General features: G+C 37.1%; 2 protein-coding genes across 2 annotated transcripts; one reads left to right on the forward strand and one right to left on the reverse strand.

Moving 5' to 3' along the window:
- Nucleotides 1–36: 36 nt before the first annotated feature.
- On the forward strand, nucleotides 37–10668 carry LOC117303039 (protein FAM166B-like). Its single transcript, XM_033787080.1, has 7 exons — nucleotides 37–1038; nucleotides 1431–1687; nucleotides 3501–3673; nucleotides 4302–4446; nucleotides 6005–6123; nucleotides 8887–8986; nucleotides 9641–10668. Exons 1-7 carry the CDS (start codon nucleotides 977–979, stop codon nucleotides 9733–9735), a joined length of 951 nt encoding a protein of 316 aa, XP_033642971.1. The 5' UTR covers nucleotides 37–976; the 3' UTR covers nucleotides 9736–10668.
- Nucleotides 10669–10699: 31 nt separating this feature from the next.
- Nucleotides 10700–26800, reverse strand: LOC117303038. Its single transcript, XM_033787079.1, has 14 exons — nucleotides 26222–26800; nucleotides 25239–25290; nucleotides 22677–22899; nucleotides 21363–21558; nucleotides 19609–19739; nucleotides 19313–19380; nucleotides 18685–18862; nucleotides 15683–18250; nucleotides 14651–14701; nucleotides 13335–13460; nucleotides 12834–12916; nucleotides 12084–12211; nucleotides 11328–11454; nucleotides 10700–10817 (listed from the first exon to the last, which is right to left on the reverse strand). The coding sequence occupies exons 1-14, from the start codon at nucleotides 26714–26716 to the stop codon at nucleotides 10708–10710; spliced, it is 4536 nt and encodes a 1511-aa protein (XP_033642970.1). The 5' UTR covers nucleotides 26717–26800; the 3' UTR covers nucleotides 10700–10707.
- Between the last annotated feature and the right edge of the window lie 717 nt (nucleotides 26801–27517).

The following is a 27517-nucleotide window of genomic DNA, read 5'->3' on the forward strand; positions in this document are numbered from 1 at the left end:
TCTATGATGACTGAAAAGGCATGCCATTTCATAAAAGTATTCATAAATTGGTATTCAATCTTATCAGTATTTAATGGAAAAATAATGACTGTTTTAACGAAGCAAAACTTAATGAATCTGTACGGTAAAATCTAGTGAAGATGTGAAAATCAATTAAGATGTAATCTTGAAAACTTTGATTCCTCAAAACTTTGGATGAATGTAACACAATCTCATCACATTATGAAATGGATTTTAATCAGTGTTGCTATTTCTAAAGTCAAAGTTAGGACTTTATCTTGTTAAGAGTAGCTTAATTGTCATTGATACTATTGTTACAAGAAACTTCAGTATAATTAACTTAATTGTTATAAACCAACGTTGGTAACCAGCATGAAATCTAAGAAGGTGTCATTATGCTTAGCTGGGAAAGGTGAATAAAGTAGTGAAGCATTGAAAGTTGTTTATCCTTTTTGTTTATCCTTTTTGTTTATCCTTTTTGTTTATCCTTTTTGTTTATCCTTTTTATAAAGTTTTAAAGTTTGTGATAATTTTAAGGTAGGCTCTATGTGATGTGATGCAGGGTGAATAATGAACTGGTGTTAACAAATACTTCCAATCTCGAAAAACTATCGTTCTGATACCATGCCCCCCCCCCCCCCAAAGTCAGATTCGTGAACGCGCGTGTAAAAATTAATGCCCGCACGCACGCGTGCACTCATATCACTGTGATGTCATCATCTGCTTTGTGACATTGCCGTTGCTGTGTAAAATTGTATTATGACGTCATCGCAGATCATGCCGACCCAAAATAACATTAATAAGTATAAGCCAACTGAAATAAGTGAATTCGGTTTTTGTTTCGCTGATTGAGCTTGTCTTCCTTAGTATTCCACAGTTGGTTTGCGTACGGTGCAGAGTTTTGGGAGAGCTGAAAAACTGGCACATCTTGTGTTTCAAACTTTTCATAGTTGAGAGTTACAGAAAATCAGCAAGCATGCCACTGTGGAGTAAAGGGAAGAGCGTTTTAATGACGCCAGATCCATATCATACTCCCGGGTGAGTTACTGAAGTTTTCTTGGAAGAGTTCACACATGTCAATCTTCTTGATTCAAGTCCTTTCGTATTATCTCGACAGTGTCTCGACTTTAGCATTTTAATTTCTTGATGCTTTGGACTTAAAGCGATTGTTAAGAAATGAATATGGTTGGTTGGAAAGATGTTTAAAAGTTTAATCCATTTTCATAAAAAAAACTTTGAAATCTCGAAAGCTCAACTAAACTAAAGCGCCCACATTAAGTCAGCCGGCAATAATTTTAGGAAAAGCGTTCTGTATGAACTTTTTAATCAGATAGCGCCTTCAGATTGGAAAGTTAATATATGGAAAGTTAATCTATTTTCTCTGACAATGAGTGGATAATGACGGATTTGACCCTTTTTTGTGGCCACAGATATTGTGGTTTCTGCCCCCAGTTCAAGTTCCAAATCGGAGAAACCTTCGGTAAAACTACTTCCCGCCTGCTAACCAACCCCAACGTAGCCTGCTCTGGCCGACCCGTTCTAGCGGACATCAGCCCGGCAAAAGACACCGATTCACCTGGGACTAGTGCTACAGCAAGGCTTGCAGCACGGGGTGTATTACTGAGAAGTAGAAAGGCTAGCTTTGGAGATCAGAAACTTGGTGAAAGGATGGTCCCTGGGTATACAGGTAAACCCAAGCCCTACTTTTATTATTTTTGTATAAAGTTTAGTTGAGAAAGAAACACTTATTTATAAGGCCTTAATTATGTTATAATCATCGACCTTTGTTTATAAACCATTATTAAAAAATAAAACTTATCCACAATTAACTATTATTTATATAAATAAAAAAACATTTACGGTACCCTTATTATTTATAAATATTTTGTCATATTTTATAATTTTTAATGATGGTAATTATTTTAAATACCCTCTTCTGACGAATGAGGGCGCTGTCAATATTTTACTTGTGTACTATAATTATATCGTCTGCTGTGCCGCTGCAGTTTGATCTTACTCTATGGTTTGATCGAGTGTCTTTTGAATAAAAGCTTACAGTAACATCATCAAATCCGGGTAAGAACTGATAATCTGTATACCAATAATTATGAAATTAAAATGTAATGTACTCTGTCGTGTTCGAAAGCTGAAATAGTCAGACTCGGGCAGTTTAGGGCAACTGGATTGTGTCACTGTCAGCTCCACAGAACTCGAAAGAGTCGAGCTGGCTCGACTATACTCGACATAAAATACATGCGCAATATCTCAGTGGCTCAATCAGGAAACCGTTTATTTAATTCAACATCCAATTCAACCATCAATCTAAACAAGTAAGGCATAACATTTACCCTCTACTTTACCCCATGTGTAAAGTCGACGGCTCTTTGTCACCACAGGCTCCACATCATTTGTATTCATTCAGGTATTCGGATGAGGGTTTCGTTGTAGGATCCATTATATATAAAATTCAGTCCAAACCCGACTGAGGATTTTGCTTTGATTTTGGTTTGTTTTCAGTTTGAATACCTCTACTTCTACCTAGTCTACTTCTTTGGGTATTTGGTATAGTTCTTCAGACGAATCTCATCCCGCATCGTGTATCTGATACATTATAATTTTGTTGTGATCTAGATTTACTCTTTGCCATGTCTCATTAACACAATTGTTGCATGCTGTGACGGGGTCCATGGCGTTTTGTATTGTACACTCGAGGGGGAAAATGGCACCCGAGGTTTCCCCTCGAGAGTGTACAAAACCCATGGACCCCAGTCACAGCGTGCAACAGCTGTTTTGTTATACCTTTGTACAATTGTTATTCCTCTTCTCGAAGTTCTGTTGTCATCTTCAAACATTATTACGACGGACTATTCAATGTTTAATAAGCAGACAAACAAGAAACATTACCCGCGTTGTTTCGTTCACAGCGCTGGAAATCGACCAACGCCGGGAACAATCAAGGTGATGTACACCGGTGTACATCACTTTTCATGTTAACATGGTGACATGGCTCGACGGGTCGGGTAACTACCCGACCCGTCGAGCCATGTCACACATATGTTTTTGTTGCGTGTCACATGTATGGTTCTCGACCAATCAAACTTCACAGTTTGTTACCGAGGTATAACAATTAGCTTTGTAACATGTAGGCTTTCAGGCTTTCAATTTTATTTACTTCTGGAAAAACTAATGATTTTTGTTAAAAGTCGGACAATGTTTGTCTTTTCTCCAATAAAGGTTCACAACCCCTCACAATTTTCCTCCCCCAACCCAAAAAAGAAAATACATTAAAAAAAAAATCCATTTCAATAGGTGTCTTTTTTATTTTTTGCAGATGTTCATCTTGGTGTACGATGTTCAATATAATTTCAGATGTCAAATTAAACTCTTACTGACCCACCATCAATTATCAGCCCATAGTATTCCAGCCGCAGTTCATAGAATAAATAAAACAATTATCTTCTTACTGTTTTAAAAAGTATTGACTAAAGGTTTTTATTCAGGCTATATACCGAAAGGAGAACACTACTTTGGTGACCGCTATGCGGAGAATTCCCGCAATGCCATTGCGGAGTTTGAGCGAGATCAGCGATGTCACAAAGGAAAGACAGATGCAATGCAAAGAGTTCGACACATCCAGGCTGGCCGTGTGCAGCCTACAACTGAAGAGAAAAAGGTTGCAACTTCTTTTTCCAATGCAGGGTACATGTAAACTTTTGGTAATATTGTCCGAGACTACTTTGGCTCAATTGGTGATCGGAGTTGTAAGAAAATAATGAAAGAAAAAACATAACACCATTGTTGCTGAGAATTGTGCCTTCATGGCTGAAACCTTCCTCAGATTCCAATTTTTTTGTGATAAATTGCTCCTTTTCTCCAACTTCATTGCTTCAAAGGGGCTTGCTTCTAGAATTTTTTTTACAAGACCAGCAGCTTTCCAATGATCTTTACCTAGACATTTTTCAGTAGATCATTAATTTGTTGACCAATTACCAAAGGTAAACTCTCCCTTTAAAGAAAAGGGAAAACAAACATTTTTTGGGGTCACTTCTTCCTGGTGAAGAAATTTTGTTTCTCCCCAAAATATTAAGGACATCTTCATAAAATTAATGGCTTATTAAAAAATATCTGAAAGGTTTTATATGAAGACAAGTTATCTCATTTTTCTTTTTATTCAACTCAATTGAAATGTTATGGGATATGGGCGTGCTGAATTTTATAGAATACCTGGCATGCTTATATCTTTCTATGGAACTTTTAAATAAAAAAAACTTTTTAAATATTTTTGATTTTGTCTCCAAAAGATCTCACCTTTGAGCTGCCGTGGTCCTCTGTTACCGCTCAAGAAAGATGTAACATCTTTTGTGTATGGAAAACCCAACGAGCAGCAACATTCTACTTCACCCTACTACATGGCAAACCATGACCCGCAGAAATTCTTCATGTCTGGTAAAGTAAACCTACTCAAATATTAACCCTTAATTTATAATGGAAGAACTTATATAATGCACATCCTAGTAGCTATATCAAGGCACTTTGCAACATAATCTGTTCATCTGACAAACTTTTAGACAATTCCTCAAATTTTTTGGGAAAAAACAATCCAAGCTGATTGCGTTAAAGGCACTGGATATAGACGATGTGACCTATGTTTACATTCAAACTGCCCTCTGTTGACAAACACTATATACGTCATGTTTCGCCGGGCACTGAGTAGTAAGATTGCGTACACTTTTTAGCTGGCTGCCAAAACACAAAGGTTTTGCCCGGCGGTATGCGCACGAATCATATTATGGTTTTCGTGTGACGTCAGAGGTCACATCGTCTATAGTAAATGCTCAAAATAATTGTAAGCATAAAAACTTACTTGTTTAGTGATCAAGGGAGAGATGTTGATAGTACAAAACATTGTGAGAAACGAATCCCTCTGAAGTAACGTAGTTCTTGAGAAAGAAGTAATTTTCCACAGAAAAATTTGAATTTGATTTTGAGACCGCAGAATTCGATTTTGAGGTCCCGAAAGCACACAACTTTGTGTGGCTTGAGGTTTTTTCTTCTTCCATTATTATCTCACAACTCCGACGACTAATTGAGCTCAAATTTTCAGGTTTGTGTTTTTGTGCTTATGTTGAGATACACCAAGTGGGAAGACTGGTCTTTGCGCTTTGTATCGCTTTTGTAAAAAGCGCTATATAAGTAAGGTTATTATTATTATTATTATTATTAATTACCAAAGGTGTCACAGTGTTTTTAACTCAGAGTCATATTATATAGTTACTGTTAACCTTCTGGAAATTTTTTAAGAAGGCTCTGAAAACTCACCTATTGGAACAATGTTTGGGAGTGTTGTGGCCGAGCAGTTAAGAGCACAGAATTCAAACTCTGGTGTTTCTGATCAGCAGAGTGGGGGTTCGAATCCCCAGCCATGACACTTGCCATTGCTTCGTCCTTCGGATGGGACGTAAGCCAGTGGTCTCATGTGTTGTGGTACGCATGTAAAAGAACCCAGTCAGTTATCGAAAAGAGAAGGGGTTCCCCCAGTATTCCTGGCTATTGCTGCTGAATGTGCCGTAGCAACTTGTAAACCCTTATACGATGCTACATAATTGGGTCTCAGAATCCATCACTGCAATGTCCTATCTTTCTGAAAGTTTGTATATACTCAGCGCCTTGAGTACCTTAATTGGTAGATACGTGGGCTAAATAAGACTTTGATATTATTATTATCATTATTATTATTATTTCATTTTGTCCTAGCATGCAAAAGAAAGATCTCAATTTCCTTTGTGCCGGTAACTCCTCGAGTCGGGCTACGTCCCGTAGCCTATTATTATTATTATTATTATTATTATTATTATTATTATTATTATTATTATTATTATTATTATTATATTTTTTTCTTCTTCTCTAGACATCTTTTGATGAGTAAGAGCGGCGCTCATAAAATTAATGTATCTATTGTATTGTATTGTTTTAGTAATCCAGAATACTAATTCGTCATATTTAGGTTACACCGGGTTCATACCTAAAGCACGTGGGCTGATAGGCATGGGTTACCCCATCATCACTAACTGTGCTCTGAGTGAATTTACCTACGATCCACTACAAGCAGTCAGTAACGCAGAGGTAAGATCCAGTGAAAAGTTCACAAGGCTATATATATAGCCTTGTACACTTTTTCGAGAGAAAAGTTCACAAGGCCTTGAACACTTTAACAGCGAAACAATCAGAACGCTATAGCCTTGTACACTTTTTTGACAAAAAGTTCACAAGGTCTTGTGAACTTTTCACATTTTGGCGAAAAAAGTCACAAGGCTTGTGTACTTTTCACATTTTGACGAAAAAAGTCATAAGGCTATATAGCCTTGTGAACTTTCACATTTTGACGAAAACATCACAAGGCTAATAAAAGCCTTGTGAACTTTTCACATTTTGACGAAAAAAGTCACGAAAAAGTCACAAGGCCTTGTGAACTTTTCACATTTGACGAAAAAATCACAAGGATATAGCCTTGTGAACTTTTCACATTTTGACGAGAAAGTCATAAGGCTATAGCCTTGTGAACTTTACAAATTTTGACGAAAAAGTCGAAAGGCCTTGTGAATAGCCTTGTGAACTTTTCACATTTTGACAGAAAAATCACGAAAAAAACACAAGGCCTTGTGAACTTTTCACATTTGACGAAAAAATCACAAGGATATAGCCTTGTGAACTTTTCACATTTTGACGAGAAAGTCATTAGGCTATAGCCTTGTGAACTTTTCACATTTTGACGAAAAAGTCGAAAGGCCTTGTGAATAGCCTTGTGAACTTTTCACATTTTGACAGAAAAATCACGAAAAAAACACAAGGCCTTGTGAACTTTTCACATTTGACGAAAAAATCACAAGGATATAGCCTTGTGAACTTTTCACATTGTGACGAAAAATTCATAAGGCTATAGCCTTGTGAACTTTTCACATTTTGACGAAAAAATCACAAGGCTATAGCCTTGTGAACTTTACAAATTTTGACAAAAAAAATCACAAGGCTTGTGAACTTTTCACATTTTGACGAAAATCTAAGGCTATAGCCTTGTGAACTTTTCACATTTTGACGAAAAAAGTCATAAGGCTATAGCCTTGTGAACTTTTCACATTTTGATGAAAAAGTCATAAGGCTATAGCCTTGTGAACTTTACAAATTTTGACGAAAAGTCATAAGGCTTATATAGCCTTGTAAACTTTTCACATTTTGACGAAAAAGTCATAAGGCTATAGCCTTGTGAACTTTTCACATTTTGACGAAAAAATCACAAGGCCTTGTGAACTTTTCACATTTTGACGAAAAAATCACAAGGCGAAAAAATCACAAGGCCGTGTGAACTTTTCACATTTTGACGAAAAAATCACAAGGCTATAGCCTTGTGAACTTTTCACATTTTGACGAAAAAATCACAAGGCTATAGCCTTGTGAACTTTACAAATTTTGACAAAAAAAATCACAAGGCTTGTGAACTTTTCACATTTTGACGAAAAAGTCATAAGGCTATAGCCTTGTGAACTTTTCACATTTTGACGAAAAAGTCATAAGGCGATAGCCTTGTGATCTTTTCACATTTTGACGAAAGAAGTCACGAAAAAATCAAAAGGCTATAGCCTTGTGTTTGACAAAAAAAGTCACAAGGCTATAGCCTTATGAACTTTACAAATTTTGACAAAAAAAATCACAAGGCTATATTCTTTTCACATTTTGACGAAAAATTCATAAGGCTATAGCCTTGTGAACATTTCACATTTTGACGAAAAAATCACAAGGCTATAGCCTTGTGAACTTAACAAATTTTGACAAAAAAAATCACAAGGCTATAGCCTTGTGAACTTTTCACATTTTGACGAAAAAGTCATAAGGCTATAGCCTTGTGAACTTTTCACATTTTGACGAAAAAGTCATAAGGCTATAGCCTTGTGATCTTTTCACATTTTGACGAAAGAAGTCACGAAAAAATCAAAAGGCTATAGCCTTATGTTTGACAAAAAAAGTCACAAGGCTATAGCCTTATGAACTTCTCACATTTTGACGAAAAAGTCATAAGGCTATAGCCTTGTGAACTGTTCACATTGTGACGAAAAATTCACATTTTGACGAAAAAATCACAAGGCTATAGCCTTGTGAACTTTACAAATTTTGAAAAAAAAAATCACAAGGCTTGTGAACTTTTCACATTTTGACGAAAAAGTCATAAGGCTATAGCCTTGTGAACTTTTCACATTTTGACGAAAAAGTCATAAGGCTATAGCCTTGTGAACTTTTCACATTTTGACTAAAAAGTCATAAGGCTATAGCCTTGTGAACTTTTCACATTTTGACGAAAAAGTCATAAGGCTATAGCCTTGTGAACTTTACAAATTTTGACAAAAAAAATCACAAGGCTATATAGCCTTGTGAACTTTTCACATTTTGACGAAAAAGTCATAAGGCTATATATATAGCCTTGTGAACTTTACAAATTTTGACGAAAAAGTCGAAAGGCCTTGTGAATAGCCTTGTGAACTTTTCACATTTTGACGAAAAAATCACAAATATTGACAAAAAAAGTCACAAAGCCTTGTGAACTATATTGAGCGAAAAGTTCACAAGGCTATAGCCTTGTACACCTTTTCAAGCAAAACCAAAAGTTTACAGAGAAAAAATTACAAGGCCTTATACACTTTTTCAAGCGAAAAGCCTTGTACACTTACAGGCAAAGTACACTTGTCAAATTGTGTACACAAAAGTACACAAGGCCTTGTACACTCTTTCATGCTACATCTCACAGAAAATCTGTCAACCCTAGACAGTATATAAATTTCAACAATAACCACTTGTGCCATGTTTCATTTTTAATATGTGATTGTTTTTTGGTAACAGGTGCCACATCGGGGTATAATTAAACTACCCCGTCTGGATCCAAACCAAATCTACCCGACTGAATCTGGACTTGTGCCCCACTACACTGGACATATACCAGGTAAGTTACAACACAAAGTCAGAATCACATTTCTAAAGCAATCAGAAACTGGTTAACACATGATGACATTTATAAGCATTAGCATTGGGGAGCATCTCAAAAGTTGGGGCCCGTTTAAAGTCCAAAGGAACAAGGCCCAATTTCATCGCTCTGTTTACTTTAAGCAAAGAACGAGCACTTGCCGAAGCTGGGAGTTATGTGCTTACGTCAAGGTTAGCGGAGAATTTCAGCTTGTGCGCTTGTGACTCCACGTTACTAGGCATTCTTTGCTTAGACAGTTAGTGCACAAATGTGGCACTACACTAGCGGAGAATGGTTAGCATAAGCGCAGAACTCTGCAGCAAGCAGAGCCATGCAACTGGGCCTAACACAAACGGCACACGCTTGCGAACCATTGGACTGTCAGAATTTTTTACTAGATCGCGTCATTGAGTCTAAGTACAGGATCAATTTAAGATGCATGAACAAGCACATTGTTATTTTGAGCACTCCAATGGAAGGTTTGGTCGGTACATAACAACTGACCGGTTCACAAGCAACCGCTGGAACACTTAAATCCAATCCAATTGGAAAGTCCCTACTTTTGAGATGCTTTTTTTTTCCATGAACCAATACCCAGTTTAATTACTCTTGATTACATTGACATGTTTACAGGTCAGAAGTTCCGATACGGCACAACATTTGGCCACAGCACCTGCAACGCCAAAAGAGTACAGGTTAGGATGAATGAAGCCATCTCATCTAAGTAAAGTCTGCAATGTTTCTTGTAAAACTTAAGATATTTCATGTGGGAAACTACCAATAATAACTTGACAGAATTGAACCTTGGTGAGAAATAGAATATCTTTCTTTTTCAATTGGCTTTGGACGGAGAATTTAGTTTAAAATGCAAGTCATTCTCTAGTTATAAAACGTTAACACAATATCTTGTGTATTTGCTGCATGGCAATCTGAGTTTGCTTTATGTTATATAAAACAACACTATTCTTAGTTGCACACATCAAATAGAATTCAAGGTTATAAATACAGCTTTTTGTTTAAAATATTTGCGCTAGATATATAAAACATTTTGAACTGTAGTGTGTACACAATCCCTTTACAATAAAACAAGCATTCTGCAAAATATTCACAAGTAAAACAAGCTTTCAGAATTATATAAGAAAAATACTGTGCATCAAAAAGTATCGCGGTTAAAATTAACAACTAAAAATGCCCTAAATTGATGTTGATAGTACACTTCAAAACATGCAAGTTAATCATGGCTAGGTTTCAAACTTGTTGGCTTAATATCAATGAAATAAATCATTTTATCATGAAAGAAGAGAAAATTGCTATTGTTTCTTATTTTTTTTATGTCATTTTGGTTGTGCTCAATTCCAGTAAAACTCCTTTGAATGAAGATTAATTTTCAAAACCTTTCAGTCGGAAATCACAGCTGAATACATGGTTGTTCCCAGTTGACTATAAAACAATTAAATCACAGCAACAGGTAAAAAGTAGCATGCATTGAGACTAAATCTCAGCGTAAGTGATAATTAAAATGCTGCAAACGTAATTAAATGCTTGTGGAAAAGTAAAACATGAAGCATTGCATGCATAAAATTAAAACAAGTATTGCATCAAACCAAACTTATTAACCTCAAATAATAAAGTAACAAGAAAATAATGTTTTTATTAAATAACTTGCTGTGTTTCTATGACTCCTTTGTTCGAAACATGAATCAGTTCACTCGCAGTGTGGAGATATGTTGTAAGTAGGACGGCGTTAGTAAGTCTGCACCTTTAAGGCACTGCCCAATGCTGTAGTCACTTGAGAAGCTGTGTTTATCCTCTGTACACATAAATGAACCAAACACCCAATCAGTTGAAGTTACTATACTTAATTTTGCTTCTAAAAAAGAAAACTACAGAACACTATGCCAAGGTTGTTTTACTTTTTCATAACGTTGACATGGTTTTGTATAGGCAAAGTACACTTATGGCAAGCTTCATAAAATAACCAATAGGATAAACCTTCTATCCAATCCACATATAACAGTCCAGGGGCCGATTTCACAAAACTTTACGCAACTGCGTAAGTCCACCTGCGCAACGTTTATGGCGTAAGTTGCGCTATAAACGTTGCGCAAGACGACTGCTTTACTTCTTTCAAGAAAATTTGAAGACTTAGAGGGGTTTAAGAAAGCCTGAAATCTGGGGAAAAATCCTGAGCAATCACACACCTGTTAAAGAGGCGAGTTACTTCTAAATTTCATAGCAATGTACCATCTTAGCTTTAAGAAACTACAACAAGAATTTTGTGTAAGCAATAATTTTGGAACTCTTTCGGCTAAATACATACCTTGTTGGAGTGTCCATTTGTCTTGTGCTACATACATCAGAGCTGGGATGCAGTACTGGGCAACACCTAGCTCATCAGGTGTAGCACAATTCGACATCCATACAGGTAATACAGCCTTGGTGTAGAACTGCAATAAATGAAATGAATCGTCAAAGAGCTGCACATGATGTAACTGCTGGCATGGCTGGAATTACTCAAAAGCCCTGGCCTCCGTTGACTTGGGGCCGATTTCACATTACAGTAAAATTCATCCATACCATAGTGATACCATAGTGATTTGTTATGTGACATCACTAGGCAACTACGATTGATTTGCAGTTTAGTTTAATCTTAGCTCTTTGTAAAATCAGGTCCCTGGTTTTGGCCTCGGTGCTCTTTAAATGTTTCCCATAGTCTTGACAACTTTCTTTAGAAGTGCCCTGTGCCAGATGAAAAGGCCTTGCTCGCTCAAAGATGAAACACTAGGCCTGTATTTGAGCTAATTTCTCACTCTGCCACCCTCCCACACCCAACCACTGATGCATGCAATTCTAAACTGAGAAGCACCCCTATACGCTTCTCTTAATATTTATGCATGAGTGCGTCACAATTCTAACCCAAAACGAGGCCATAGGTACAGCCACTGCAAGTGGTGGCAGACATGCGCCTAAGGCCTCATTTGGGGTAAGAGTTATGATGTAATGCATGAATATTAAGAGAGGCGTATTGGCTCAATATGAAGTTCACCAAAGTGCAGTCATAATACAACAATCTTACCTCTGGACATCCTACATGTTGATCCAGCATTCTGAGCTCAGATGGACTGATGAGGTAAACACAACCTTCAACTGAGCTTTCAGGACTGAAGGCTATGTTGGCAAATCCACCTGCCTCTAGATCAGCACCTGTTATGAAAAAGAGCCATCCTGCATTTAGCTAAAAATCAACAGTTTTTATTTCTTTACAGCCATTGGACATTTTCGGTACAGACAAAAAAAATGTTCACAGATTTACAAATAACTTACAGGGTTTACAAATGGTAATGGTGAAAGACTTCTCTTGAAATATTATTCCATTAAATGCTTTACTTCTTGAGAAAACATTAAAACAATATAAATTCTCGAGAACTACGGATTTATTTTAAACACATGTCGTGACACGGCAAAACGTGTGGAAACAAGGGTTGGTTTTCCAGTTATTTTCTCTGGACTCCGATGACCGATTGAGCCTAAAGGTTTGTTATTTTATAAAGAAGTTGTAATACATGAAGTGTGGGCCTTGGACAATACTGTTTACCGAAAGTGTCCAATGGCTTTAAAAGTTTAAGTTTCTCAAAATAGTTATCAACAGCCGCAGTGCTTTTCACCATGTAAGTTTTTATGGCCGTCAACACTTGGAGTATTCATCAATCTATGGACCTGCCTTTAAAACCATTCCCACAAACCTCTGTTCTAAGATTAGCAAATCTGTGTACAGTAATACATGAATAACTTATTTTCATGATTTTGCTACTTGTGTTTGTCTTACCTCGTTTGTTAAATTTCAGTTGGAACCCAAAGAGAACTCCCCACAGTCTGTGGTCTGCCTCTCTGCCTAGGTATGATGTCATTCTACACATATGCAACAAAAGTTACACAATGCACAATAAATATTCAACAAAAATAAGTCTCCCCTCCCTACATATGAATAAATTCATTAAATCAATCATCATATACCCTATTTATTGATCAAAATCCAGCTAAGAAAGAAAACAGTTAAAAAGAGTTTTAAAAATTGAGTGGAAATATTCAAAACTGTCTGTGTGATGCGACTCATTTGTTCAACCAGAATGTCTCAAAAGTCGGGAACAGTGGGAACATTTTAATTGGTCGACAATTATTGTACACAAACTCGTGGACCCTTCTATTGCAACGATCAATTTGAAAGTTCAAAATACCAATTCACTCATGTAGGATTGCTCCTGTACTTCAAGTCCAATGAATAGTGAGTGGGAAAAGTGGAAAGTATTTCCAATGAATATCAACCAACCTGTTTTGGTTCATGTCGGCTCCATAAGCGAAATAGTACAGATATCCTGGGGGAGGTCTGGCATTGATTCTGAAACACAGAGGAGCAGGGAGAAGAGAGGCTGGCTGACCAGACTCCTTGGGATTCCTGAAGAACAGAAAGAAAAGCTATTAATCTTGGCAATTGTCTTTTAACAAGCATTTTAAAGCCGAGTATACAGTGCTAACACACATCGGTGGATGGGTAAAACCAAAGTTAGTATTCTTTATCCCGGATGCAAATTACTCAGCACGCTCAGTCTTAACTTACAGATAAACTTGAACAAAATCACTCGAACTAATTTGACTATTTATTCTAAAAGAAAATTTGTCCCTGTATTTCTTTTTAATCTTTTGATTGGTGATTTTTGTCTCTTCATGGTTTCCAGCAAACCCATAATTTTGTTTTGTCTGTATAAATAGGGTCCCTGTCAATTTACTTTGCATACAAAAGTGTTTTATTCTGCTTGCTCTTCGACGTTTGACCAAAGGTAGTCAACTACACCGAACTCTTAAAAGTTCTTTTTAATGGCGCATTTTTATTGCAGTAGAGAAGTTTACACTGGTATCACACCTTGGTCATTGCGGTTTGTCAATCACATGTTAGTAAAGTGATAAGGAACAGTATGCATAATGTCTGCACAACTGGATTAACATGTAAACCCAACCCTTATTTGTTCAAGGGGATAATAACTAACGCACCTTTCTAAGCAGAAGTTCATGCTATTGCTTATAGGGACTAACGCACCTTTCTAAGCAGAAGTTCATGCTATTGCTTAGAGGGACTAACGCACCTTTCTAAGCAGAAGTTCATGCTATTGCTTATAGGGAGATAAGGTTGAAGAATTTATCAGATAAAAAGTATATCTGATTTTTCTGTCAAACTTGTGTGTACAAAGTTGACAGGAACATACTCCATTTATAAAGGTTAAGTGAGTACTCTTTCTGAATGTTCGTCTTAATAATAGAACTTAATAGAACTTCAAAAAATCTACTTTGAATTCATTCATTCAAGCTCACGTTTGTTTCCATAATTCATGAAAAGTAGTACAAACAATTATGTAAAAGGAATAACCATTAAACAAAGCTAAGAAAATTTAAAAGAGTATGGAGGCATCATCTGGAAGCCGAGGCTTATGTAGAAAATAAACGGGGACAAAAATGAACGGACAGACAATTACAACAAAGACAGACTTGATGAAGACATATTTGTATTATTATGTCAAGAGACACTTTTTGGTGAAAAATGAACAAAGACACACAGAAAAGACACTTTATAACCCATAAATCTTAACTTACCTCGGCTTGGACAAGGGCTTTGCAACCACTGACAATGACTGTGCTTCAGGACTGAAATAAATGAGAAAAGTTAACACCAAAAAAACCTTCTTTAAAACATACAACAAAAAAGCAGCAGCAGAATTTACTCCAAGACATTTTGGTTTTTTTTGCAGATGATAAAATTTGACGATGAAAATGAAACAATTACCGCTGGTACAGAGATCGCCACATTTTATTCACTTGTTTTGTATGAAAAACAAACCATGATGTGGATTGACTAAACATACACCTGTGTATATTATGACACAGTCTAGCCTACACTGTTTGCATTCAATGCAAACAGAGTTAAAATTATGTGGTTTTATGTAAAGATCATTACTGGACTGTACCACTCTGAATACAGGGAATAATAATCTCCTCAAAGTCAACTGATATTGAGAATTGCAGACTTAAAAAAAAAAAAACTAGTTAAAAGATCGAAAAACAACCAGTTTTCATCAGACCGGATCGGAACATCTCCATGTTGCAAAACAGCCCAAAGAAATTATTACTTGACAAAATGTTCATGTCCGAAACAATTTCTGTAATGAACATTGAAGTGCAATTTGCAGCTAAAAACCAAACAAGACTGACAAGACGTTATCACATGTATCCCCCTAATTTGATTTATTATAAATGCCCATATTATTGGGACAGGTGCAAAGCACTTTACAATACACCCCGGCAGCAAATGGTAGTAGACAGGAAGTTGCAGGTGACAAGAAGCTAATTGCTAGTTTTTTGTCTCGCAGTATCACATAAATTATTGATTACGATCGAGTATTTTATCAATCCCATGCATGACAATTTGTCTCTTGTTGTCATTTCAGTCACATGCACAAAACCTGGAAATTTGAAGTTAAAGAAAATAAACAGTTCTGGGATCACATTTATAAGGGGGAGGGGCAGTTGTACAAGCACAGGGAGCACAACGCTGCTGCTGCAGATTTTGTTTAGCTCCTTTTTTTTGTCTAAAGTGAGTATTAGTATTTTTATTCTTCAAATAATTACCTTTCAGGAAATGCATTCACTTTGTCATCACATCTGGTGTTTCCATTCACAAAACTGCCATTGTGGTTGGCCAATGGGTCATCTGACATCACACTTCCTTCCAATTGGTCCGGCTGAGTATCACATGACTTTACTCTCTCCTCTGGTTGGTGAACAATATCTTCAGGTTGAGATGACTTGCTTGAACTCACTAGTCTCATCCTCGCTCTTGATTGCCTCGTTTCACATCGTACCCCAGTACCCTGTAGAACCATGTACCCATCTCTAGGTGATATCAGTTCCTTACTGAACCCACCTTGTCTTGGGTTCTCTAACATAACTTGGTACTCTGCGATAAGATGGTTCTGTATGGAAACCTCTTCATCCTCTTGTTGAATCCAAGATTCAATTGGAGCTTGATTCTGTCCCCTGCTTTGTAATAACCCTGCAGCACTGAAGCTTCTGTGTGGAACCCTATCATGCTTAATATCCACTGATGCTGATGCTGATTTGGTTGTGAGTCTATGTCCTTTAGAATTGAGTTTCTCATTGAATGTGCTATGAGGACATAAACACATGTCTTCATCGAGACCACACAATCCACAGAACAGAACTGCCTCATCGATCTCTGGCACATCATCTTCAATATCTTCATACGATTCTTCTCTTCTGTTGAGCATGTCCTTGGGGCTTGCATTGCCCAAATTAGGAGAATTTGTTAAACTAATGCTTTCAGCACAACAGTTATTGAGTTCATTTGTTCTATGTTGTGTTCCTGAACCATCATCAGTTCCAGATGGTGGGTCACTTTGTGTGTTCCCGCTCCCACCCTCATTGCTTGCGTTTGAACTTTCATTGTTCCCATTGGACGTGCCACTGCCGTTTCCATGGGAACCACCCTGACTGCCATCTTGGTCTTTGTCGTCATCTTTTCTAACATGGTTGTCATGGCAACTATTATTTGTTTTCTCTTGTGCATCCTCATTGCTCTCTTCATTTGTAACTTTCTCATTTTCATCATCCAGTGATGAATTTTGTTCTTTAGGGCTCTCCTCGTTGCCAGCTGATGAATCATCCATAATATTGTCAATATCAGTTTCATCCGTATTCGCTAGACTTTCTTTAAGAATATTGTCTTGTCTTGTGTCTTGTTCAATAATTGCATCTGGTGTGGTCTCTAAAGTTACTTGGTCTTCAGCCTCAGTCACTTCAATTTGAACAGTAGGGATGACATCTATAGTGACAACAGGAACGACATCTTTTGATTCTTCAAATGGTACAACTGTATCTGCCTTGGACTCTGGCAGTGCTTCGACTGTTTTCTCTGATAAAACACTGTTTGATTCAACTGGTAAAGAGGACTCTGTATTTGTTGCATTAGCATTCAATGGTGCATCATCAGTTACCATATCCGTTTGGATATTGTCAGGATCTTCACAAGTGTTTTTCACATCCGTGCTACCAGTTTTATCATTTGTTTCTTTATCCGTACAAATACCATCCACTTTAGGTTCTACTTTTGCTTCAACACAAACACCATTCACTGTAGGTTCTATTTTTGCTTCAACACTACTTGTTTCCAGATTCAATTCCCCATTAACTGAATCACTAGTTGAACGCTCAATGTTTTCACTTATACCATTGTTTTCAAGCGATTTCTTGTCGACTAAGGCACTCTCCTCTCCAATAGGGTGGCTTTCTCCCTTAAGGTTTTCAACAGTTAAACGCTCAGCCACATTCAAATTGTCCTTCTGAAAACTTTCATTAGTTGGTGTTTGAACATCATCTCTACTTTGGCACTCCGTTTCACTTATGGCAGTTTGTTCATTTTTAATCATTGAAAGACTCTCCTCTCTCAGAGTACTCAACGACCCTCGTTCTAAATCTGACTCCTTCACATGATGTTTCACACTCCCATCTTCCCCTAAACCATCATCAGACACCATGTCCGTTAACTCACAGCTCGCCTGATCTATTTCACTATCAGTCATTGAACTGCGGCGCCTCCCAAGGGAACTGCTTCCTGTCCTACTTGTGCGAGTCTCGGATCTCGTTTCTGAATCAGCAAAGTAAGCATCATACTTCTGATCCAAATCCCCATCGTCATCAACGATGCTCTTCTTAGCACTGCTGGCTACTCGTTGCACCATGTCGCTGAGCACCATAGCTGCACCTCCTTCATTCATGTAATCACTCATGGTTGCTTTAACTTCGTTAAAAACAGATCCTTCGTCTTCGTCTTTGACAATGACAGGAGGAGCATCTCCTGAGGCAGACACATCCTCCGTTTGCTGAGAATTAAGATCCACCTTGCTGTTGCTTTCATAACTGGTTGCGTAGGTATGGGAGATGGGATGGATTCTACTCTGATCCTCCTGAGCATCGCTTCTCTCCTCCTGGGGATCGTCTTCTTTATCCTTAACACCGAACGTCTCCGGGATGTCTATGTGACTGGTCAAGGCATCTTGAAGGAAATACACATTGTCTTCTGAGAGGCTGGCGAGACTGTTTGGTGGCATGCAGGCATTAGAGAAGACCTGACTGCCTCCTGATATTTGATCTTGTTGTGTTAGTTCTTCCTCGGTTTTCCTGGAAAAAAAAATGCAAGGCAAGGTTTTAAACTTCAAGACAACACATTATGAGTTTTGGTGCAAAATCTGAATGTTGAAGGGAAAAATAATGTTTGAAAGAAATTATATACAGAAATAGTAATTTGGGGGCTGAGGAGCTGAATAGTGAAGGAAGCTGCTACAATGTTTTCGGGCCGCTGGCTGCCCTTTGGCAGGCAGCCACATTGAAAGTGTCTGATTTTTTCTGAGGGAGGAAATCAGGAGGGTTCAGCGAAAAACTTTCTTAGCACAGGAAGAAACACAACACAACTCTTGTCACATCCTAGCCGGGAACTGAACCAGGGCCACATTGGTGAGAGGGGAGTGCTTAACGCACAGGCCAACCATGTTATACCCACTCTTTCATCAATGAAAGACACCATTAAAAAACAAAGTAATTGAGAATGCTCTTACATGGTTTGCTCTTCCAGATAATTTTCTCTCTCTGTTGATAACTGTGAAGCAATCGATGTACGATGGACAGATTCTGCAGTTAATGGACGTGGTTGGAATATGTCAGGCGGAAGCATACTCAATAGTTCTCGCTTACGTTGCAGCATTCGACTATCACTCGGCTCATAATCAGTCTCCTCTGAAACGAGTAAAATTGAAAACACTTTTATGAAAAAGTGAAGAAGGAAACAAATGTCATATTTACCAAAAGCTAAAGGTAGAAATCAAATGATTTTTGATATGATTGCAACACTAAGATAACATTTCCATATTCATGAATGTTTTCATGATTGTGTTTGATTAGTGAAATTGTCTAATTAACCCTTTGGTCACTTGACCCCATGGAACTGCCATGAAAAATTCCCCAAAAAGTGATATAAATATTTCTAGATACTGCAATATTCAAGTGACATTTTCCCAGCCCTGTTTAGCGAATAGATGACTAACGTTGAAGTCACTCGTAAGTACTAAAGGGTTATAGTTTAATGCATTTTACAGCAGTCTCAAAATAAATAAGAAAAGCTCATACACTAGAGGCACTCAGTGAATATGAAAAGACATATTGCTTGTTACTTGTTTTTGTCCTTACCTGGTTGAATGCCTTTACAGTGGTCTACTGCAGGTCCACTCATCTTGAATGTATGTAACGGTTTCAACCTGAAGATAAGAAGGCCAAATTAAATCACATATGGTTCAAGGTTGGTTTGTAGAACTCCGGTTTTAGCAGTTAGCAAGTAGTCTCGGGACTAAAAAGTATTGTTATTTTATGGCCAAACGCAGTTTAAACAAAATTCAACCAGAAATGGTCATGCTGGCCAGTCAAACTCTGACATTGTATTGCTATATTGTCAAAAAAGTTTAACTGAATTAACATTGTTGTCTAACCTTCCTTTAAGTAGGCGACCCCCTCTTCTGCTCACCGGAGGGGACTGCTGCTTATTCAACACCCTCGTAACTTCCCTCAAAGCATAAATGGTACGTTCCTTCAGGTCTTGGCTGGGTGAGACTGGCCGATCCTGTAACATGATCAGGTAAATGATTCCGGGTTGTTATGAGTTTAATAAAAAGGTTGAGAAGGGAATATAAGGGATAAAACTCTCATTATTACTTCTTCTGTAAAGCGTATCTTTATGTTCAAATTACAGTCTCAATTGCATTAAGGGCAGCTAGCCAAACAGGATGCATCTGTCAAATTTCGAAAGTATACAAACCTACTGTAATGTTTTATCATCTGAACCTGTCAATGTGTTCACCAGAAAGTTAGGCCGGGAACAGTAAAGTGTGATTGGTTGAAGGTACACGATCATCAGTGGCTGGAAATAGTGTTTTGGACACTTAAAAAAAGGATTTCAATTTGTCTTTTAATTCAACTTCTATATTTACTTCTTTGTACAAATAACCGATGCAACCAAGATATAAACAGTCAAAGGGGAAACGGAAAACAAAAAAAAGACAATTTCAACCATTTGGAAGTCAGCTATAAGCTGTTTTCTAAATCTTTCTAGTTTAAGGAAAAACTTTGAATATGGAAACTTGTCTAACAATCTTGGCCGCTATTTCGTAAGTTGAACCAGATTACAAGAAAACCTTGAATGAGAAGAGGAAAAGATGAATTCAAAGGGCTAAATACCCTCATCCACAATGAAGTTGGACTTAAAAGATAAAGAATCAAATCTCTTACAGACTATAAGCCTTCTATTCAATTGTCATCCATAAATTAGGCTTCAGTATTCAGGGAGTAACAAGAAAAAAGATCCCTTGCAGGTTTGTTTGGTTGATGACTGCTCTTTATTCCCACAAACCTATGTTCTGCAAACCCCTCATGATTTACATGCCAGGGTTAGGGTTAGGGTATGGGTTAAGGATAGGATTAGGAAAATACACTATGCGTGTCTGAGCATAGGGTTATCGGATCATAGGGGTGCTTAGTCGGAACATCGACCCGTGTAGCCGTCCTGATCAGAGAGGCAGTAATCAAAGGCCTTAGTCTCTGATGCATAGACTATGGTGTACCATCATGATGGTACGATTTACATACATAAGACCATCCAGGGAAGCATGGTTTTAAAAGTTCACAAGGAGTTAAAAGGAAAAAAGGTAATAACTTGGGCCTTGGGGATCAAAATTTACACCGGATTTACAGGCCTAAGGCCAGTGATTTTAGCATCGCACCCGTAAACTGATGACCAGACAAGCCTGGTGGTCGCACCCGTAAACTGATGACCAGACAAGCCTGGTGGTCGCACCTGTAAACTGATGACCAGACAAGCCTGGTGGTCGCACCCGTACACTAATGACCAGACAAGCCTGGTGGTCTTGTATTTTTCAATTGAATAATAACTGGCTGCCTCATTGTGTAAGCTGCTCTGCGAAAAAATGTTAGCTATGAATCAGATAATATCTTACATTTTTCTTGAGAAACAATGTACCTTTTACAAATAAGAAAATATCCAAATCTCCTCCTAGTGCTTGTTCAACTCATTTTGTTTCCAGTCTTGGTAAAAAAACAAAAAAGTCCTGCAGTCTTGTGGACCCCCCCCCTCAAGTTCAAGCCCTGGGCTTATTTATAGGTACCATACTAAGTGGAAGTGAACATAAGTATGCAAAATACAAAGACATATCTTTTACAGTCCACTTACAATTGGCACCTCAGTGTCTACATCATGCTTAAATGGTTGGGAGACGTGAGCATTGGGCTTCGGAGCCAATGTTTCATTAGCCACACTCTGAGGAAGTGGAGCCAGTCTCTGTCGATCATTAGGGGTCCCGTGTTGAGGCCAATACTTGTTCCCCATGGACCAGAGGTTTGGAGGGCCTGCCAAGAATGCGGAACTCCTGATGGTGATGACAGACAGAAATAACAAAAGTTTAAAGATTGTTGATCAAAACGGATAACAAATGTCATTTGAGGGGGAATTTTTTTTATTTTAATTTTACCTTTGCTACTTTTGTTCTTAAAATTCAGTGTAAATCATTTTTTTAAGAAAATGCTGTAAATGATGAAAACATATTTTTTAAATGACTACCACTATCCCAAAAGTGGAATCAAAACGCTTTAGAATTTTTTGTTGAACTACTCTTTAATGCGACTGTGTTACTTAAGAATACAATGTAGTCTCCAGACAGGCATACAAACGATTGTTCTCCGAGATATATCAATGACAACCCTAACCCAAACAGGCAGGTAATCCTAACTCCTTATGTCTAGTTTGGTTGTGAGAATTGTGTGAAGTTGGACCAAACAAATAACATGTAGTTCAGAGGTGTAACAGTGTCTCCAAATAAACATTGGGGTGATACCTTAAAGGTTATTGAATCAGTAATGAACTAGAGACAGCGTTGACATCAAGGACTTGAAATTTTAACTGATTGTAATAAGACTCGCACTACGGAAGGAGCAAAGTCTATCAAAAATATGGTAAAAAGTGCTTATTTATAGACTGTGTAAACCATGCAACATGCAGACTTTTGTTTTATTTACAGGGTTTGATATGAATTGGACTTTAAGTATAATCCAAAGTTGTTTACATTATGCCAAGTATCAAAAACAAAACAGGTTCCCAGTACTTTAAATCTGTAAACAAGGAGCTATGTTTTCTCAGAATTTGTTTTTTTTAAAGAAAAAGTATTCATACCAACACTAATTTGAATTTGTTACAACGTTTATTATTAGTATCTTATTTACTCAAATGAGATGTTCCTTTTTGGTAAAAATCTGTGAAAAAAGATACGGAAATCTTTCCTTTAACAAAATCATATTCTCTAAAACCACTTTTCTTAGAAGGGAACTGTTTCTTAAACAATTTAACAGCTTCAGTGGTTCTTATACGAAGCTTGTTTTTACTCCCATCAATATTTTGAGTCATTACCAAAACTATTATTAACCTCCCCTTAAGCAAACTGAATACACCAGGGAAGTACAGAAGATTTGTGTCATGAGCATCTCTACTTACTTATGTGTGAAAAAGGAATTATAGTTGTACTGTGTGGCACTTGGTGTTCCCCTTGATTGGCTCCTTGAAGGTGACCTGTGCATTTGTGGGGTGTAGGCTGACTGGGGAGGGGAACGTGTCTTCCGTCCAGTACCGTTGAGGAGGGGATCTGGGCGTTTCTTGCTACTTGTTGTATGTTTACGGGAGTCTGATGAGGGTCTGCTTTTAGAATGCTGCTTGGAATCTGCATTAAGCAATTGGGAAAAATATACTTCATTGGAAAAGTTGAGCTGAAATAATTTTCTCTAAAATATTATTTGCAATATTGAAGGGTGCATTAAAGTATAGAAAAAACAAATGTTCTATACTTTACTACCATTTACTTAGTAAATTACAGCGCTTTGAAGTTGACAATACTCATTTTCCCCCATATATTAGAGGTACACAGAAATAATTTTTGGGGTTAATCATGTTTGCATATGTTTCCAGTAAAGTTTAACAGGTTATTTTTTTTCAACTAAATTCTTTCATGGCAGTTAAAAAGCAAACTGTTACTGATTTTATGGGAAAGTAAAACCATTCTACAGAAACTAAATCCAGTCACAGTGGAATTGCCCAACTGTCTTTTTGCAAAGTCTTGAATAAATTAAGAAGTGTCACAATATTATTTTTCCAAAGAAGACAAAGGAGCAGCTTGGAAGAAAGCCCTTCTTCCATGGTTGTAGCAATAGCAGTTGTTATGGCTGCAAACTGTTTGCTAAAAAAATCCCAGCTGTCACACCAAAATGAGCATGGACACTTTCTGACAACATTCATTTAGAATAAAGCTTTTGCTATTTTGATTGCACTTTACTGAACTGATAAATCATGAGTAGCCTATATATGATTAGCTTCTACAATGCACCAGTTGGGGGTAAAAAGTGCACCAACATTACACTTTGCACCTGTTTATCTATAAACAGTTTGGCAATTATCAACAACTTCAAGCTAACACAAATGTCAAATTTTTGTATTGGTTACAGAAACAAAATACAAACACACGCACATTTTAATATTCACAATAACTTAATGTTAAGTTTCAGCAAGTCAGCTTATTAAAAATCTAGAGGTATTATACGTGGTTTTCATTAGTTCCTACTTATTAGCACAAATTTGAAAACAAATACCACACCTCAAAAATGCAAATAATAAAAACAAAACAAAAAACTTGACCCCCCAAAAACAACAACAAAAAAACCCAAATAAACAAAACAAACAACCCAAGCCCTTTCTCTCGCTTAAAAGACATTCACAGTTTTACATTAAGTAGTTAGTTAGTTTTACATTAGTTAGCCTAAATTAAAAGACAATTTTTGTAATACAAAAAAACAAATAAAAAAACCCCCCTATAATGCCTAAATTTAAATACAAAGACATTGATTTAACCAGGGATGTATAAATAAAGGGACTGTCACAACCCAACACCATGTTCTGATTGTTTGAATAGCTGCTGTCTAATGTTATGCTAAGTTCACTAGAGTCAATTCACAACATACAAATGATACAAGCAATCCTTTTTCAAACAAGACATAAGTGCATTTTTGGGTTGACAGATACATGAATACTAAAAGCAAGCTTAATGCTAACATCTAGGCTGGATGCTTTGGCCCTACTCTGATTACACAGTAAACACTCCTCTAGGGCAAATCAATACCACAGGGAAAATAACAATGGTTCATAAGGACCTAATCAAATATTGTGGGGTTTTTGCTGTCGTTTTTTGTTCCTAAGTCCTTCAACCATAACAAGAATCTGTGTATTTTATGACCCAGGTGTGGCCCCTGTTTTATATTTCCATGGTAAAATACATGATTGATTGATACTAAATTAATACTTGAACACATTTCAAATAAATGTTGACAATGTTTTTATGTTACGATTTCATTTTCAGTAGTTTACCCTCTTTTTTTCTTATCTGTTTGGAAGAGTAAATTTATTTAGTTTACTATAATTTATGTCAAATCTGGTGTCAGCATAAGCTGCATAATCATCATACAAACACTTTATATTTGGCTCTTGGGGAAAAAATAGTAAAATTTTATTGAGTTCAACGGCTGATCTACATGTAGATTATATATATTTTTATGACATTTTCAGGCTACATTGCCATTAGGAAGATCATCAAAATTGATCTTTCTAAGACAAGAGCACATAAATCACAAACAAAGATTTAAGTAGGAATAACATTATTCAGTCGTTATTTTTTTATGTGCCAGTTAATTTTTAACCACTAAGTAAGTTAATAAAAAAAATTTAAATGAAAACTAAATGGAATTATAGCAGGCATGATATTCGGCTTTTACGTTAGGTTAGAGACTGGTAATTTGTCCCCACTTGAAAAAGGACTGTATCTAATGAAAAATGGGTACGTCACAAATTCAACTTTGACATTTTCCCTCATCTTTATCAGATCATGCTCATTATGGATAGTTTTCAGTTCAAATTTCAAAGTTTTCTATGCAACTAAATCATTACTTTCTGGTTTTAGAGTTGAGTAAAAAACTTATGAAATATAATGAAGGAAAAAATTAAATGTAAACTTACCACCAAGTACTTTGTCAACAGGCAAGTTGTCAATGCTGAGAAATGGGGGTGGCTGAATACAAACATAATGAAAATTGTTAGTCAGTTGTATTAAGTTCTTGAATAGTGATTAAAAATATACATTGAAAATATATAGGTAAAAATAATTCTCTGTAGGGCCAGCGTAACTTCATACTGACAGGACTATGTAGTTTTTCTTTGAAGATAATTATTTTATAAAAAACCTGCAAAATGTCTTCGCTGGCAGATGAATACGTCTGCAAGGATATGCAGTGTGTGGTTAGCCGGAACAACCTTTTTTTTAATAGTATAGAAATAAGTTCAGGATGAGGAAATTACGTATCCTGTCACCACCTTTTCACTTACTTTCACTAAACGGAATGTCTCATTTTTGTAAATCAGATAATAATTTAGTTCATAACAAATAATAAAGTAATGGCGGGGTCACAAAAATGTTTCCACTGCCTATTTAAAAACAAAATAAAAATAAAAGGATATCAGTAATAAAAAAATAGAAGTTTTAAAACAATTGTAGGTTTACAGAGAAGCGGCATTGACTTTAAAAACTTAGTCGCAGTTACTACAAGAGTAATAATAATAATAATAATAATAATAATAATAATTATTATATATTCTGGCTTAAAAATCAAAGGCTTGTAAAAGCCAATGGACACTTTTTCTTTTGAACAGAACAAAAATTAAAAGTTCACAGATTACAAATAACTTACAGGGTTTACAGAAGGTAATGGTGAAAGACTTCCCTTGAAACATTATTTCACGACATTACACGGCGAAGTGTGCGGAAACAAGGGAGGGTTTTCTCGCTATTTTCTCTCGACTCCGATGACCGATTGAGCCTAAATTTTCACAGGGTTTGTTATTTGATTAAAGTTGTGATACACAAAGTGTGGGCCTTTGGACAATACTGTTTACCGATGTTGTACGATTGCTTTAATCTTTAACAAAATTTGATTGTGATTTACCTCTTCTGGTCTTCGTGGTCTTGCTCTTGAGCGTAGAGTCTGACGAGATGCATGAGGGCTGCTAGTGGTAGGGGAATCAGACACCAAATGCATCACTGATTGATCTGCAACTCCAACACTGCTGTGTGATGGTTTCTCTTGTAATCGAGCCTGTTTCCCAATAATCTGAGTGGCTTCCATGAGAGTAGAACTTTGGTCTTGATCTCTTGGAACTAAATTAGGGCTGGAGCTGCTGGACGTTAGCCCTTGGCTCGGTGAGCCAGTAGACGAGAAACGTGTTCGTGTTAGCTTCTGCTGTGACTGTGAGGCTGGTGTGTCACCGTCCGAGAGGTGTCCATCATCGCCGCCGGCCGGGGATTCCGTGGGGGAAACCCTGCTCGTTCCCGGGCCAACATGATCGACGTCTCCCGCTTGGTTTACCGCGATGGGGTTTCTCCAAGTTATCGAGGAAGGCACCATGTTGGTTACCTGTTCGATCGACATGACTGCTTGCATGGCAGCAGCACTCCAAATCGAGTTAAATCACCTCACACACGGTGAACCATTTCACGTAGAAAGTCAACACGAAAACTGTGTCACTTGTCGGCCATCTTTGCTAGAGCAAATTAACTTTAAATCCCACTGAAATATCCATCCGCATAATTGATTGGTAAAGTTTATAAACTTTTTTGAATCAAAAAATTACCCCTGATATCTTTATAATTATGATAAAATTAGATACTTCATTATTTTGTAAGGCTAAATATTTGATATAAATGCATTATAAGGCGACAAATAGGCCTAAACCGGATGACCTATATTTATTGCGCAGCAGCACGGTCTAGACTTTGTTTAGGTAGTGCGCCATGAAGCGTCCGTTGCCATCAGCTACGTGCACGGACCACTGCCTTCGATCCAACATAAACAGAGTGAATGACAAGGTTTAGGTGTGCATTATGCATGTAACTGCGCATTGTGTACACAATAAGCCACCGGGCTGTAATGTAATAAAGGCATTAGCATGTGGTGAGGGCGTGCACCTTTTCTCCCAAGGATAAACTCCTTCTTCAGAATAGTGCACGGCTTAAAACTTGTGGGCCAACATTTGCACAAAGTTAATTGTCATTCATACATAAGTTAAGAACGAAGCGCTAAAAGTGATTGATTTTTTAAGCACGCTCACCAAAATTATTCTAACCCGGTGAGCTAAATTTATTATTCAGATCTTCCCGAAGGACGAATTTGTCTGGGGACAGACTTGAGCGAAAAAAGAGCTAGTCCACAGTTTATTGAACAAGAAATCAATCGATTTTCCAA

Source organism: Asterias rubens, chromosome 19, assembly GCF_902459465.1.
Source record: "Asterias rubens chromosome 19, eAstRub1.3, whole genome shotgun sequence".
Classification (NCBI taxonomy): Eukaryota; Metazoa; Echinodermata; class Asteroidea; order Forcipulatida; family Asteriidae; genus Asterias; species Asterias rubens.

What these genes read in the sequence shown, in the direction of transcription:
- LOC117303038 (XM_033787079.1), bottom strand. Translation starts at nt 26,716, where the DNA reads ATGCAAGCAGTCATGTCGATCGAACAGGTAACCAACATGGTGCCTTCC. An exon ending in TGTTGACAAAGTACTTGGTG is followed by an intron (nt 22,900 to 25,238) that starts GTAAGTTTACAT and finishes TGCTTAATGCAG; the next exon opens with ATTCCAAGCAGCATTCTAAA. An exon ending in CAAATGGACACTCCAACAAG is followed by an intron (nt 10,818 to 11,327) that starts GTATGTATTTAG and finishes TTATGTGTACAG; the next exon opens with AGGATAAACACAGCTTCTCA.
- LOC117303039 (XM_033787080.1), top strand. Translation starts at nt 977, where the DNA reads ATGCCACTGTGGAGTAAAGGGAAGAGCGTTTTAATGACGCCAGATCCA. An exon ending in GATGGTCCCTGGGTATACAG is followed by an intron (nt 1,688 to 3,500) that starts GTAAACCCAAGC and finishes GTTTTTATTCAG; the next exon opens with GCTATATACCGAAAGGAGAA. An exon ending in CTACAACTGAAGAGAAAAAG is followed by an intron (nt 3,674 to 4,301) that starts GTTGCAACTTCT and finishes TGTCTCCAAAAG; the next exon opens with ATCTCACCTTTGAGCTGCCG.